Source organism: Ceratotherium simum, chromosome 7 (genome assembly GCF_057802395.1).
Source record: "Ceratotherium simum simum isolate JZ-2026a chromosome 7, ASM5780239v1, whole genome shotgun sequence".
NCBI lineage: Eukaryota > Metazoa > Chordata > Mammalia > Perissodactyla > Rhinocerotidae > Ceratotherium > Ceratotherium simum.
Window position 1 is genome coordinate 44033406 of NC_141906.1, and position 14006 is coordinate 44047411.

General features: G+C 37.7%; 1 protein-coding gene across 1 annotated transcript; it reads left to right on the forward strand.

Moving 5' to 3' along the window:
• The first annotated feature begins 1458 nt into the window (after positions 1-1458).
• LOC147916655 (tripartite motif-containing protein 64-like) lies at positions 1459-7050 on the forward strand. Its single transcript, XM_087434023.1, has 6 exons — positions 1459-1869; positions 2428-2523; positions 3215-3445; positions 4212-4234; positions 5197-5294; positions 6413-7050. The coding sequence occupies exons 1-6, from the start codon at positions 1459-1461 to the stop codon at positions 6901-6903; spliced, it is 1350 nt and encodes a 449-aa protein (XP_087290149.1). The 3' UTR covers positions 6904-7050.
• Positions 7051-14006: the final 6956 nt, after the last annotated feature.

Consider the following 14006-nt stretch of genomic DNA (forward strand, 5'->3'; position numbering starts at 1 on the left):
CTGCCAGGCTGCAGAGTGCACAGAGCTCCTGCTGACCGTGGTATAGACACATCTTCCAGAACTTCTAGAGGTGAGACCACTCATAGTAGACTCTGGTGAGTATGGAATTTAGAGCAAATATCTCCATGCCTACTTTCTCTAAAACAATTCACCTTCTGGCCTGCTTGAGTCTTGTCCAAGAAAACAAGTAGCTTTCCTAGTAATTTAAAATGACATCGATATTTAAAATACGTGTAACTAGAACATTTGTAATGTATTGATATTTATTATATTAAATTATTTGATTATTTTTTATTCTATTTCCTCATGTGTTAACAGATTTTTTACATCTTAAAACATATTTCTGCAGTTTTTATGCAATTATGGAACCCAAAAAGCACTTAAAATATTCCACATAATGTATGCATGTAATAGTCTTTATACACATCAAAAGTTAAATGTGTTGAATTAATTAGAAAACCCTTGTTGTAAAGATTCTACTTGCTATCTATTTAAAGCCTTTAGTTTGCAGACTAGATTTGAAAAATGTTCAAAATAGATCCAACCAACTGGTAAGGATTCCCAAGAATGGCATTGGTCATCATGGGGAATTATCAGAAACAAAGATGAATCGGTCATGCTCCCATTAACTGCATCTTTGGATTTTCTAGTGTAGAGAGCAAATCCCAGTATTTATTCTCCTTTTTTCTGGTTTTAATAAACAGCTGATTAATTGTTGCTGATTATCACTGTAGCTTGAGCCTTCACCAGTTCAAAATGTCAAGGTGTTCTGATGGTCTGAACTGACTCTGAAACAATTGTTTTCCTGAACTAGAAATAACAAACAATTTTTACATTTTATTTCTCGAAAGCAGGAGTTTTATTATTAACATTAGAAGCATAAATTCAACTATTTATATTTTCAGGAGTTCAAAGTTGAAGCCAATACTGATTAAATTAAGCCAGCTTAGATTAAACCTAATCAACATTATTTGTCTTTAGAATAAAGTACATCTGTCTGTTTGGAGTCAGGCTGCACACAGACTGTTAGCATAGAGACCAAGCATGTGCACGTGTGTGTCACAGTCTTGGAGTCATGGAGAGAGAGATTGAGATTCTCTATGGGATTCTGGATGAATCAGCTAATAAAAGAAACTCTGGAATCATCCTAACTTTTACCCTCTGTCCAAATCTTTAAGCTTGTCCAAATAATTTAGGTACGATTGATAAAATTGTTTATTTCCAACAAAAAGGGTGATGAGGACCCTCTTGTCTCATTTTCTCCTTTGTATCATAGCATAAACCCAACGTGTCTGTATTCACCGTGTCTGGGTTTGTACTGAGGGGATGTGAATAGCTAGATTAGACAGAGCTCAAGCAGACAAGCCTTTGTCCAGAGGCTTTTTTTTTTTCTTCTTTAGGGCCCAATAATGATTTTTTCTCTCTTCTTCTTTTATTTATTTATTAATTTTTAGAGACATGGATTCAGACGCCTTGCAAACCTTCCAGAATGAACTCATCTGTTCCATCTGTTTGAACTACTTCATAGACCCCGTCACCATAGACTGTGGGCACAGCTTTTGCAGTCCCTGCTTGTGCCTCTGCTGGGAGGAAGCCCAAACTCCAATGCGCTGCCCTGAGTGCAGGGGAATATCAGAGAAGCCAGATTTCAGAACGAATATTGTACTCAAGAGGCTGGCTTCCCTTGCCAGACAGACCAGAGCCGACCAGGTCAAGAGCTCTGAGGAGCAGATGTGTGTGGCACACGGAGAAGCAAAGGGGCTCTTCTGTGAGGTTGACAAGAATCTGCTCTGCGGGTCCTGCTCTGAATCCCTAGAGCATGAGGGTCACAGCCACAGTCCAGTACAATGGGCTGCTGAGGGATACAGGGTAGGTATTGCCTCTACGGCAATTTGGAATCTAGAGGCTCCTAAATTAGAGAGAAAGCTGAGGATGATGATAATGAAGTTGATGCGAATGGAGATGGTGGAGGAGGTGATTTTTCAATGTAAATTCCAAGATATAAGTGTATCCTTTCAATGTTGTTAACCAGATTTGACACTATAATCATAGATGTGTAGAGCCTTTACCAAGGGAGGTTTCCTTAGAAACATTGCCCAAACATGCGGAATTGCTGCAATGGTGAGGCAAGTGCAATTCTGAGGCAAGCTTGACATATTCATAGTCAGCTTATATAAAAGTCTGAATGCCAATTTCTCAGGAAATGGATTATATTATCTGTAGGGTATCCCCAACCCTCTATTATATGTTTCTGTTACCTCTGATATCCCAAATATTAGAATCAAATTAGATTAATGCAGAAACATCCAACCGTCCCATTCTAACTCAAAATTGCTGTTTTCTCAGCCACTGCCTTTTTCCATAAATAAAGGGATGAAATGTACAATATCATCATCTGTGTCGCTAAGGCTCATGGTTATTTTGCAGGAGAAACTTCTAAAGAGAATGGGCTCTTTATGGAAAGTGACTCAAGAAATGCAAGATAATCTGAATGAGGAAACTACCAAAACCCAGATTTTAGAGGTAAGAATGAAAATGTTCTATTTGTTTTTATGCAGATTGACACAATGCTGGCTTAGACTTTTAGCTAAATTCAACTTAACCAGGTAAAGGGTAGTAGTTTCTTCCCAGGAAAAAGTAGTGGTTTCAAATGGTATATCAGTAACCACAAATATATGGGCAAACACAAGCTTGTGCAAAGAATGAGAGTATATCGGATATCCAGGGCATGAAATGTATTCTTAGTCCAACTTTGAAAATTCAGATAAACCTTCTCAGACACTGAGTGTAAGACAGCATTGCACTAAGTTTGGCTGGGAAGGAGAGGAGAAAAATAAGAGTAGTAACTAGAGGAAACAGAGAGAATTTTAAAAAAATCTGTATAAAATGGTGTACACCTAAATATTTTTAAATATGTACAAAAATTCGGCAAAAGAGCAAGAGAAAAGGAAGATTCAGGTAAGAGCAAATAATTGATGGAGCAGTACAGAGAGAGAGCCTGGGACCCCTTAGAGGGCTTGATTTAGACAGGAAAAGAGACTAGGAACATAGAGAAAGGATGGATAGAGAGGACTAGCAAATATTTAAGACACTTTGTGATGTGAGGCAGAAAGTTTACCAAGTTATTTCTTGATGATGCTAAGGAAATATTGAAGATTGAAGATTTCTGTTGAGAGTGTGGATACGTAATCCTTTTAATCCACTATCTCTGCAGGACTATGTGGCCTTAAGGAAGATGATGATCAAAGTTCAATATCACAAGATACATCTATTTCTCCGTGAGGAGGAGCAACTCCAGCTGGAGACACTGGAGAAGGAAGCAAAGGAGATTTTCCAACAACTCAAGGAAAGTGAATTCAGAATGACCCAACAGAAAGAAAGCCTGAAAGAAATGTACAGAGAGCTGACTGAGATGTGCCACAAGCCTGACGTGGAGCTGCTCCAGGTGAGAAGGAAGGGTCCATCCTCAGAGACTGGAATCCTTTTCTGGACAATGTGGCCATGACATTGAAATGTTACCTGCATTTACCATTCCTCTCAGCTCAATGATAACGCTCCTTGACTCCCATCATTGTGTTTGTCCAACCACATATTTCCTCATATCATGGTAATCTTTGGGAGACTTTTGGCGTTTTGGTAGCTAACGTAGGACAAAATTATTTCAGTGTAATCAGGAGTACTATCCGTGCAGACACATTACCCCAAATCAGCAAAACTCTGTGACCAGGGGAAGGTTAACTTTGTTGGGATAATTCTCAATTTATGTTCTCCTAGTCCATTGCCACTCTCAGCTATCCCACATAAAAGCCACTTGCTGAAGACATTGAGGTTTGGCCCCTTGCCCAGGCAAGACTTGTAGAATTTGGTAATCAATTTCAATGCACTCTATAGTTATTATTTTTTTATATGTTTCTCTGTTTTGCCGTAATTCTTATCATAATTGGTCAGATCTCTCCTTGGGAATAAGACTGGGCAATGAGTGACACTGGAAACCTAGATCTTGTTGCATCACTACACAGCCTCTTCCTGACCTCCCTGCTTCCTCAGTGCACTCTGTTTTAGTTTAGGCTCTGTTATTAAGACAGCCTCTGACGTTCCTTAGAGGGGAATAAGAAAAAATACATTATTAAAACAAGAAAACAAGAATACTAGAGAAGATGCAAAAGGTCAGAACTCTGATGATTAACAGTATCTTTTTTTTTTCCTTGCAGGACTTGGGAAATGTACTGGAAAGGTGAGTTTACACCAACGATTTCTGATTTCTGAGCAAGTCGTTCTCTCATTGATGAAGTGAACATATGTTTTGAGCTATTAACAGCATCCTCTGTGGCTATTTTCTATTTTGTTTCAAAAGACGCCCCGAGGCCTTCTGATTCTTGGTCTCAAAGCTTCCTTCTTATGTGGCTGAATTCAAATATACCTAAAACCATCTGACATTCTGGGCTTTGTTTCACCCACTCTCCCCCTCCACCCCACCATCTTCTCTAGCCTCATCACAAATAAACCTTACTGAAGGGATTTTTCTAAGGTATCACAGAGGAGGCACCTACCCTAGAGAGCTGTAAGGTGAAAAAGACAGGCAAGAAAGAGATGCTCTAAGAATGGGAAGAGGACGATGTGATTTTGTTCCCAGAAGCAGCAATGACCCAGCCTGTTCCATCACAGCATGCCCCTGCTGTAGGCTGGACCTCAGAGGGAGTGGCTTCCTGGTGCCCAGTGGGAAGTCAGGCCCTCAGGACCAGGGCTGCCAGGCTAGAGTTGGATTCCATTGCTTGGTAGAAAAGAGCAAAGCTGTCTGGCTCAGTGGACTCTTCCCTATTAGACACTGAGTGTATCATCAGTGACTACTTGCGGACTGAAGTCCCAAAGGCTTTGCCTGAATTTTCTGCTCTCTATAAGATACCCAGGATCTTTGCATTACCTGAAGTGGAGCAGAGGGAGGGCATGATCCTCAATAATTTTAGAAATGGAATAATATCTGAGAAGAATGGGAAGCTGGAATTTGATATAATTTAAATTTAGAAAAAAGTAAGGTAACGTTTCTTATATCCCCAAGACTGTAGAATATAATGCATACCCAATTAACCAAAAATGGGAGAATTCTGATCAAATACCTTGGATTAAAAACTGCTTCTTTTGTAATGGTTGTGTGATTAACCTCTGCCCTGGAAGTGTAACTGATGTCATTGTTTGCAGGAGCGAATTGGTGCAGACACAAAAGCCTCAGCCAGTGAACCCAGAGCTCACTTCACGGCGCATTACTGGACTCCTAGACATGCTGAACAGCTTCAGAGGTGAGAGTCAGCTCTTTACAATCAGCTTCAATTTCTTTAGTGGTTCTTGGGAATGAGACTTTTTCCATTTTAATTTTTTTTTCCTGATTTGAAGGTAGGACAGGACTTTCCATTTTTCTCCCTGTAGAGTCATATTACAATGATCAAGACTGAACTTTGCAACTTATAGTTTACTGAAAATGCAAAGTAAGATACGTATTTTCAGTTACATCTGACACAGGCAGAGCAAGAGAAGAGCAATCATGTTGGTCATGCAGTTATGAAGAGACAGAGTATTTAGTTCTCAGAGCAGCAATAAATATTGTATGTTTATTCAGTTTACTCCACTTTTGAAAGATTAAATTTGTCATTGGTGGCTTTTAATTTGCTCTAGATTATAAGTACATTTATCATGCGTTGTACAAAGAATATTTATTATTATAAAATCAGAAATTTTTGACAAAAAAGACTAAAATTGTCAAAGCAGAAAAATTTTAATGCTATTAGATCGATCTCAAAACAACTGAAAGGCAAGGGATTTGTGAACGTGGCCCAACCATATTAGGCCCATAGTGGAGAGCAGGTCTTGACAGCAGAGGGCTGAAATCAGGACAGACTGAATCCGGGGTCTGAACGGACAATGTAAAGCCAGAACAGTCTTTCCAGAAGCTTCTAAACTATGCATATGTGGATTTCCATCAAATTTTTTGACATTTGAAAATGTAACAGGTACAGCTTGTATCCCAATAAAAACTCACATAACAGCCAAATGCTATCTATTTGTTAAGTAGTATTAAAGACAAACAACACAAGAAAAGTTTTCTAAAGTAAAGAAAAGTTTTAGGGATGTCCTGAAATAAACTATCCATGGATTGACATGAAATCACTGCTTTAAACAGTTCATGATATGTTTGGATTTTTATTTATTTTTTCTTTTTCTGTAAGATTTGGAGGAGTTTTGTGTGCCCTAGTGGCAGTAATAACTCTTGCTCTTCACAGATAAGGCAGTCTGAACTCTCATTTCTCTCTCTATTTTTAATTTTCTTGGCGGAGGGGCAAATACCTATTGGGTAGAGAGCCGCTGCCCCTCAGGACACGGAAATCCCATTCGCTGACCTGGTTTTTGCCTCTTTCTGCAGAGGATGACGTTCTGAGTCAGGACACGACCAGTCACTATATGAGCCTTTCTGAGAACATTACAAGCGCGATATTTGGAGAAGGCCATCACGGCGTGTCCAGAGAGCCCCGGGGAGCGGCAAGTTTTGCGGTGTGGGGAGCTCAGGCCTTCACCTCCGGCAAGCATTACTGGGAGGTGGATGTGACACACTCCTCAAGCTGGATTCTGGGAGTCTGTAAAGATTCCTTGACCAGCGATACGAATGTTGTTGATGATGAGGAAGCATTTCTGCTATTTTCTTTGAAGACGAACAATCATTACGGTCTCTCTACCAACTCCCCACCCTTAATTCAGTACGTGAAAAGGCCTCTGGGTAGGATTGGAGTGTTTCTGGATTATGACAGTGGCACTGTGAGCTTCTATGACGTTTGCAAAGGTTCCCTCATATATAGTTTCCTTCCTGCCTCCTTCTCTTCCCCTCTGAAGCCTTTCCTTTGCTTTGGTTCCCCATGAAAAGTCAGATTTCATGACCGTTTATCTCATGAAATTCCATGTGTGGGGAAACTCCTGTACTTAAGCCTTTCTGTGTGAGGCAACCTGAGTGTCTAGAGCACATTGTAACTTAAGGGAACATAGTTATTGTATGTTTATGAAATGACATGACCATGTTGAATGTATAAAATTTGTTTATTAAATTTTCTTTTAATAAAAATTGTTTATTATGGAGCATTTCCTAGAATACAATGAATGGCTGTTTCTTCTTTTTTTTTTTTTTTTAAAGATTTTATTTATTCATTTTTTTCCCCCCAAAGCCCCAGTAGATAGTTGTATGTCATAGGTTCACATCCTTCTAGTTGCTGTACGTGGGACTCGGCCTCTCGTTGGACTGAGAAGTGGTGCCTCAGGGCGTGCCCGGAATCCGAACCCGGGCCGCCAGCATCAGAGCGCGCGCACTTAACCGCTAAGCCACGGAGCCAGCCCTCTTCTTTTTTCAATAGCAGTTTTATTAAGATAAAAGTTACATACCATAAAAGTCACCTCTTTAAAGTTTCTAGTTCAGGGGTTTTTAGTAATATCCAAAGAGTTGTGCATATCTTAACTATCATAACGAAATCTAGTATATTTCCATCACACCAAAAAGAAGCCAATACCCATTAACATTTACTTCCCATTCACCCTCCGCTATCCCCAGTCAACCCATAATCTACTTTCAGTCTTTATGGATTGCTCTATTGTATATACATCATGTAAATGGAATCACACAATGTGTGACTTTTTTGTATCTGTTTTTTTTTTCACTTAGTAATGTTCATCCACATTGTAAGCAATGTATTTGACTTACGTGTTTGAATCAGATATTACGGCAGAAGAATGAAGTGGTACATATCTCAGCTTAGTTAAGTGAAAGGAATGGTGCTTAGTTTTCTCTTCAAGTCTGACCTAGTTGAGTAGATCCAAATGTCTGACAGACTTCATTGTTTCTCTATACCCTAGTCACTCATCACATCTCAGGTCAAACAACAGCTTTTCATGGAACTCCTCCCTGACTCCACAGACCAGGGTAGTTCCTCTGATTACACATTCTCTGAGCATATTATACTATCTCATCATAATATTCAACAAACTTTCAACAAATTGGTAGATACTTATTACTACCAGACTTAAAATTCTAAGAGAGTAAGGACTGTATTTGTTTTATTTACTACTATATTCCCACTATCCAATGCAGTACTTAGAACATAATACACAATAAATATAAGGTGAATGAGTGAATAAGTAAATAAATGAAAGAGTTAATATAAACAATTATTCCAATGTTGATAATGTTTCCCAAAATGTACCTAACATAATAAGACATAAAAGACTAATAGAAAATGTCAACAAAAGGCAAGAAATAGATTGATTTCCAAATTCAGCCTGAGAGAATGTCATTATTTTGAGGTTTAAAATAACTATAGCATGATTTTATTTTATAGCATTGATTTTGAGATTTCCCTAGGAAGGCAAAGATGGATAATGAAGACCCTACATAAAATGATAGGAAAACAGGAAACAGGGCTTCAAATGACGGAGACTGTCAGAAAATTTAAACTGACATATATATTAAATTACTTACAAAGCCTAAGGTGGTATAAACCTCCTTAAGCAGTGGAACGAACAAAATCAATGTAAATTTGAAAGAATAATTCAGATGATAGAGAATACAGAATTCTATAATACAATATGATACGTCTCCTAAAAAATTCTTAAAAAAGGAAAAATACTTCAGGATATAGCCATGGGATAAATGATGACTGAAATGTGAAGAAATTGCATAATCTGTGACGTGCTCAATCCCATGAAGCTGAGGGTTCATTTCTCATAGGTAGTGAGTGCAAGGGAAAAATCCCTCATGGAACCAGTTAGGGCACAGGCTAATCTCGAACAAAGACTCCCAAATTTAAATGAGTTGGAAGATGTGTTTCTTTCATGTCTGTCCAGATATGGGAGGTGGTCAAGAGGAAGGCTGACATCTTCAGCAACTGGCTTTTATCTATGTGTGTATGAAATTCCAGTTTGTTGCCATGTCCCATCCAGCAGGAAAGTCGAAAAAATATCCAGGGTAAGGGGACCTGACTTTAAGGAAATGACTTGGTGTTCTCTACAGCACTTCTGTTCCTTTCCTATTGGTTCAAGCGTAGGCATATGGCACACCAAGCTAAGAGATATATCTAGGAATTCTGGATACACAGGAAAAGATTTTTTTTTTTATTTTGGGGGTCAGAAGAAAAACATGAAATGACTGGCACAATAGAAGAAACCCCAAGAGGTTGTGTTCAATGAAAAATGAGAGCCTCAACAAAAGAGACGGTGTTGCTCAAGGTTAGGTCTAGTCTCAGTATTCAAGGATGAGTAAACTCTGCTTTTCATTATTGTCAAGGTGCCAAAGGTTTACCATTAGGCCTGGCTAACTGTGAGTCATGAGGCAAGGAGCATCTTAATTGTCTTCTAATCTCTTAAATAGATGACTAAGATGGAAATGATTCTCCAGATTTTGAAAATACTCATCAGAAATCTTCCACCGTCCTTTCACTCTCGATTCTGCTGCTACCACCCAGATTCTGTAGTTTACTTTCTCTCTCCTCTTCCCACGTATTTCACGCAGCACTGTATTGACTAACAGAGAACATTTTTCCCTGGCTTCTTTCTGACTTTCTGCCTCTCTCCAAGTGATCTCACATTGAATAATTTTTTCCGTCAGGCTTCAGTCCAGCACTCCTTTTCTGTTTTCTGCCTATGGGTCCTGAGCTTGTCTACTGATGCTAAAATTTTTCTAAGTAACAGCAAATACACCCTAAGTTTGATAATTTTATTGTTTCTTCTTTTTCAAAGAAAATTTCATGGCTAGCATTCTTCTTATTTACCTTAGATTTGCTTGTATATACGGGCAGAATTAGCTACTTTAAGGACGTTCAGCATTTGCCTTTGATTTTGGAAGATGGGGAGAATTTGTGTTTCTATTTGATAAATTTCTCGCCATTACATCGATTATCTTCTTCTAATAATACTCCTGGAGATATTTATTGCATTTGCTCTCTCCATTTTTCATGTTTGATTACTTATATTGGAATCAGTATTACCTGGGACTTAATTATAATTGAAATAATATTAAGATGAGGCTACTAGAAACCGTCTCCATCATTACATTCAAAATTTGAGACTTCCCTGGTTCTCATCCCTAAAATAAGTTATTTATTCATTTACCTCGTCACTTTTTTTGTATTGCAAGAATTTTTATTCTTTCATAGAACAAAAAGTAAAAATTGACATGAAAGACAACCTGGAAAGAAAATGATATTACAAAATGGAGATACATATCCTTGACACACACTTCCTCTATTTCTGTGCCAGGATTAGGAGACATGTAGAAAGGTCATTTTGTTCTTGGATTCAAGATTGGGACAGAGATCAGATTGTTTTTGCTGAACTAAGAGAATTCTAATGAAACATCTTGGTTGGGAGGCTTGGTCAAAAAGTGTGATCTAGCTTTTTTTCTTTAAAATTGTAATTGTGTAATTGTATCTTCTGTATTAACAGATGAGTTGGTGCTGCTACTCATGCCCAGGCTAGATACATCAGGCAGAGCCTGCTCTCTTGTTCCTATATTTCTGGAAAAGAGAATGACAATTACAAGTTGGCTCTAAGAAAAACTTGTTTTGTATGTATGTGGGGGATTCTGATCTTTGAGATTATAATTCTGTAGACTTGACCGCTTTTCCCTCCCAGTGGTGGGTATCATTCTGGAACCTAATTGGTCCAAACATTTACATTACCTGAGATTTTAAGAAACATGAAGTTCATAGCAGCCATAAAACTTTGTGCTTTAACATCTGCAGGGGTTCAAGGACCGTGTTGTTCCGGAGTTCAGGCATTCCCCTGCAGCAGGCATCACTGGGCGGAGCATGTGTGAGACTTTTAGCATTGGGTTGTAGTAGTCTGTTGATAGGTCTGGACAAGGAATCATGTCAATCCGGGTGATTCTGAGGAAGGCTCTCTGCTTTGTTATGTGAAGGAGGATAGTCATTACAGTCTCCAGACAAGCTCCGGACTATCATTCAATCACATGCAAATACCTCAGAGCAACTTATGGATCCTCCTGGGTTATGAATCTTCAGCTGCCTCTTTCTCCATACTGCTCAATGTTTTCTCATAAATTTGTTTCTTATCTACTTCTTTTCTGAAACAATCAGACTCTTATTTTTCATTCATAAACTCCAATGAGGGCCAAATTTAAGTATCATGGTAAAGTTTCAAATACACTTTTTTGGAACTAGCACAGAAAATGAATAGTTAACTCACAGGTACTCATAATGAGACAAAATGTTTATTTAGCATCTTGTAATGCTTTCTGTAAGTTCTTTCTATAAGTGATCCCACATATTGAACCTGTGATAATGAGAAATGAGAAGCTATTTGCATATTTCTCATGTTAATGGCATGTAGCCTGATGTTTTATTTCCTCAATAAAGATAGTCTTGACCATCGGATTGTAAATTTATACCCCTTTTACCAAAATTTCTTTCTTCTCAGGAATTATTTTAATGGACAGTTCTAAAATTTGCCATTTTCTGCGTGTTTTGTAAGATACCAACCTGTGTAGACAAAGAAAAAAATCTTTGCAAACCTAATGGGCAAATAATAGTATGTAGAAAGGGATATAATGCCAATCAATAAATAAATACTAATTCCTATTAGAAAAAATAGGCAAATTTGATGAGGAATTGGTAAGTGAACAATCCCAGTGTCAATCCACAATGATACAAGTAATGGAAAATGCAATGTAATGCACTTATGGTATTTCATTTTCACCTGTTATTTTGGAAAACAAAAATATTAAGTAATACATGTAAATAATAACAAATGTTGATAATACTAGGGTTAGCTACAGTGTGAAATAAAGAGCATTGCCATACACTGGTGGTGATAACATCAATTTGTATGCCGTTTTTTATCACAATTGGTACCTCTCCTATGAAGCAATTCTCACTTCCTCTTAAATTACTTTTAATAAACACTAAATAACACAAGGAAGCATGTAAAAGGTATTCACTAAAGCATATTTATAATTGCCAATTATCGGAAATCCTATAAAAGTCTGTTAAAAATCTTCCTTATTGACAAAATATTTACCTATCACCTATATCTCTTTTCCCTGAACCCATAGTTAAATCATTCAGGAGGACAGATGTTTGACCTTATACCTCTCATACTCCCGAACCACTTACAATAAGCATTCATGTTTTGATCTCAGGTGCCACCTTACCTCTAAAGAATGGGTAGAATTTGATTAGGATAAAGAGATTTAAATGGCTATCCTGAGGGTGAGAAGATTAGAAGAGTCTAGGCTATCATGAAGATAGGGCAGAAATGATCAAGGAAGGGAAGGATGTTTATTCAAATACTGTATTCAAATATTGTCAGATATGGGGGCGGGAATGGGAGGGCCCTTGAAACAGACGTTAATTTGTCATGTGGGCATTATTTGTGTAAAAATCGGTTACAAGACTGAACCAGCACTAGGAGGTGTTTGTAGTAGGTATTTTTGGAGATTAGGAAGGGAATTAATCTAATCAAACATGGGAAGATACGTCCTTCTGCTGATCCTCCTTACTGCAGAACCCTAATCAAGGAGGAGCTTCAAGCATCTTGATATAAACTAATTCCCAAAAATATAATTTGTTCTATTCAGAAGTGTTTGGAGTTGGCTGGACTGTGAAGACCTCGGAATTTCAGCTTCTGTCCAGAGAAGCCAGACTACACAGAACCACTTACCTAATTGGTGTTTTTTCCTGCAAGTGTTGATGAGAGCAATTATAGAATCTTCAAGCAAGTACAGAGTTGCAAGGTGATGAATTCATATTTCTTTAATTTAAAAATTTTAAAAAGAGAATTTTAATTTAACTATCAACTGTCTTGCATTTTGCTCAAGCCAAAGGTAATATGTCTAAAAATAAAAAAAAATTTAATTACTTCTTGTTTTCTCTTGGACTATAGAATGTTCATCTTTACTATTGCTTAGAATTTTATAAATTAATAAGATTCTTTCTGGTTTGTTTTTTGTTTTTTTTTTTCCCTGGTGTACATCATTATTTTTTGATTTCTGTGTAGATTACATCATGTTCACCACCCAAAGACTAATTACAATCCATATCTACACACATGTGCCCAATCACCCTTTCACCCTCCTGCCTCCTCCCTTCTCCTCTAGTAACTACCAATCCAATCTCTGTCTCCATGTGTTTGTTTGTGGTTGTTTTTATCTTCTATTTATGAGGTGAGATCATATGGTCTTTGACTTTCTCCCTCTGACTTCTTTTTCTTAGCATAATACCCTCAAGGTCCATCCATGTTGTCACAAAAGGGCAAATTTCATCCTTTTTTATGGCTGAGTAGTATTCTACTGTGTATATATACCACGTCTTCTTTACACATTTGTCTCTTGATGGGCACCTAGGTTGCTTCCAAGTCTTGGCTACTGTGAATAATACTGCAATGACATAGGGGTGCATATATCTTTATGCATTCATGTTTTCATATTCTTTGGATAAATACCCAGCAGTGGAATAGCTGGATCATACGGTAGGTCTATTCTCAAGTTTTTGAGGAATCTCCATACTGTTTTCCATAGTGGCTGCACCAGTTTGCACTCCCACCAGCAATGTATGAGGGTTCCTTTTTCTTCACATAAACTCCAACATTTGTTATTTCCTGTCTTGTTAGTTTTAGCCATTCTGATGGGTGTAAGGTGACATCTCATTGTAGTTTTGATTTGCATTTCCTGATAATTAGTGATGTTGAACTTCTTTGCCTGTGCCTGTTGGCCATCTGTATATCTTCTTTGGAGAAATGTCTGGTAACATCTTTTGCCCATTTTTTAATTGGGTTGTTAGTTTTTTTGTTGTTGAGATGTATGTATTATTTACATATTTTGGATATTAACCCCTTATCTGATATATAGTTTGCAAATATCTTCTCCCAATTGTTAGATTGTCTTTTTGTTTTGTTGGTGGTTTTCTTTCCCAGCTGTGCCAGAAGCTTTTCTTTTAGTTTGATATAGTCCCCATTTGTTTATTTTT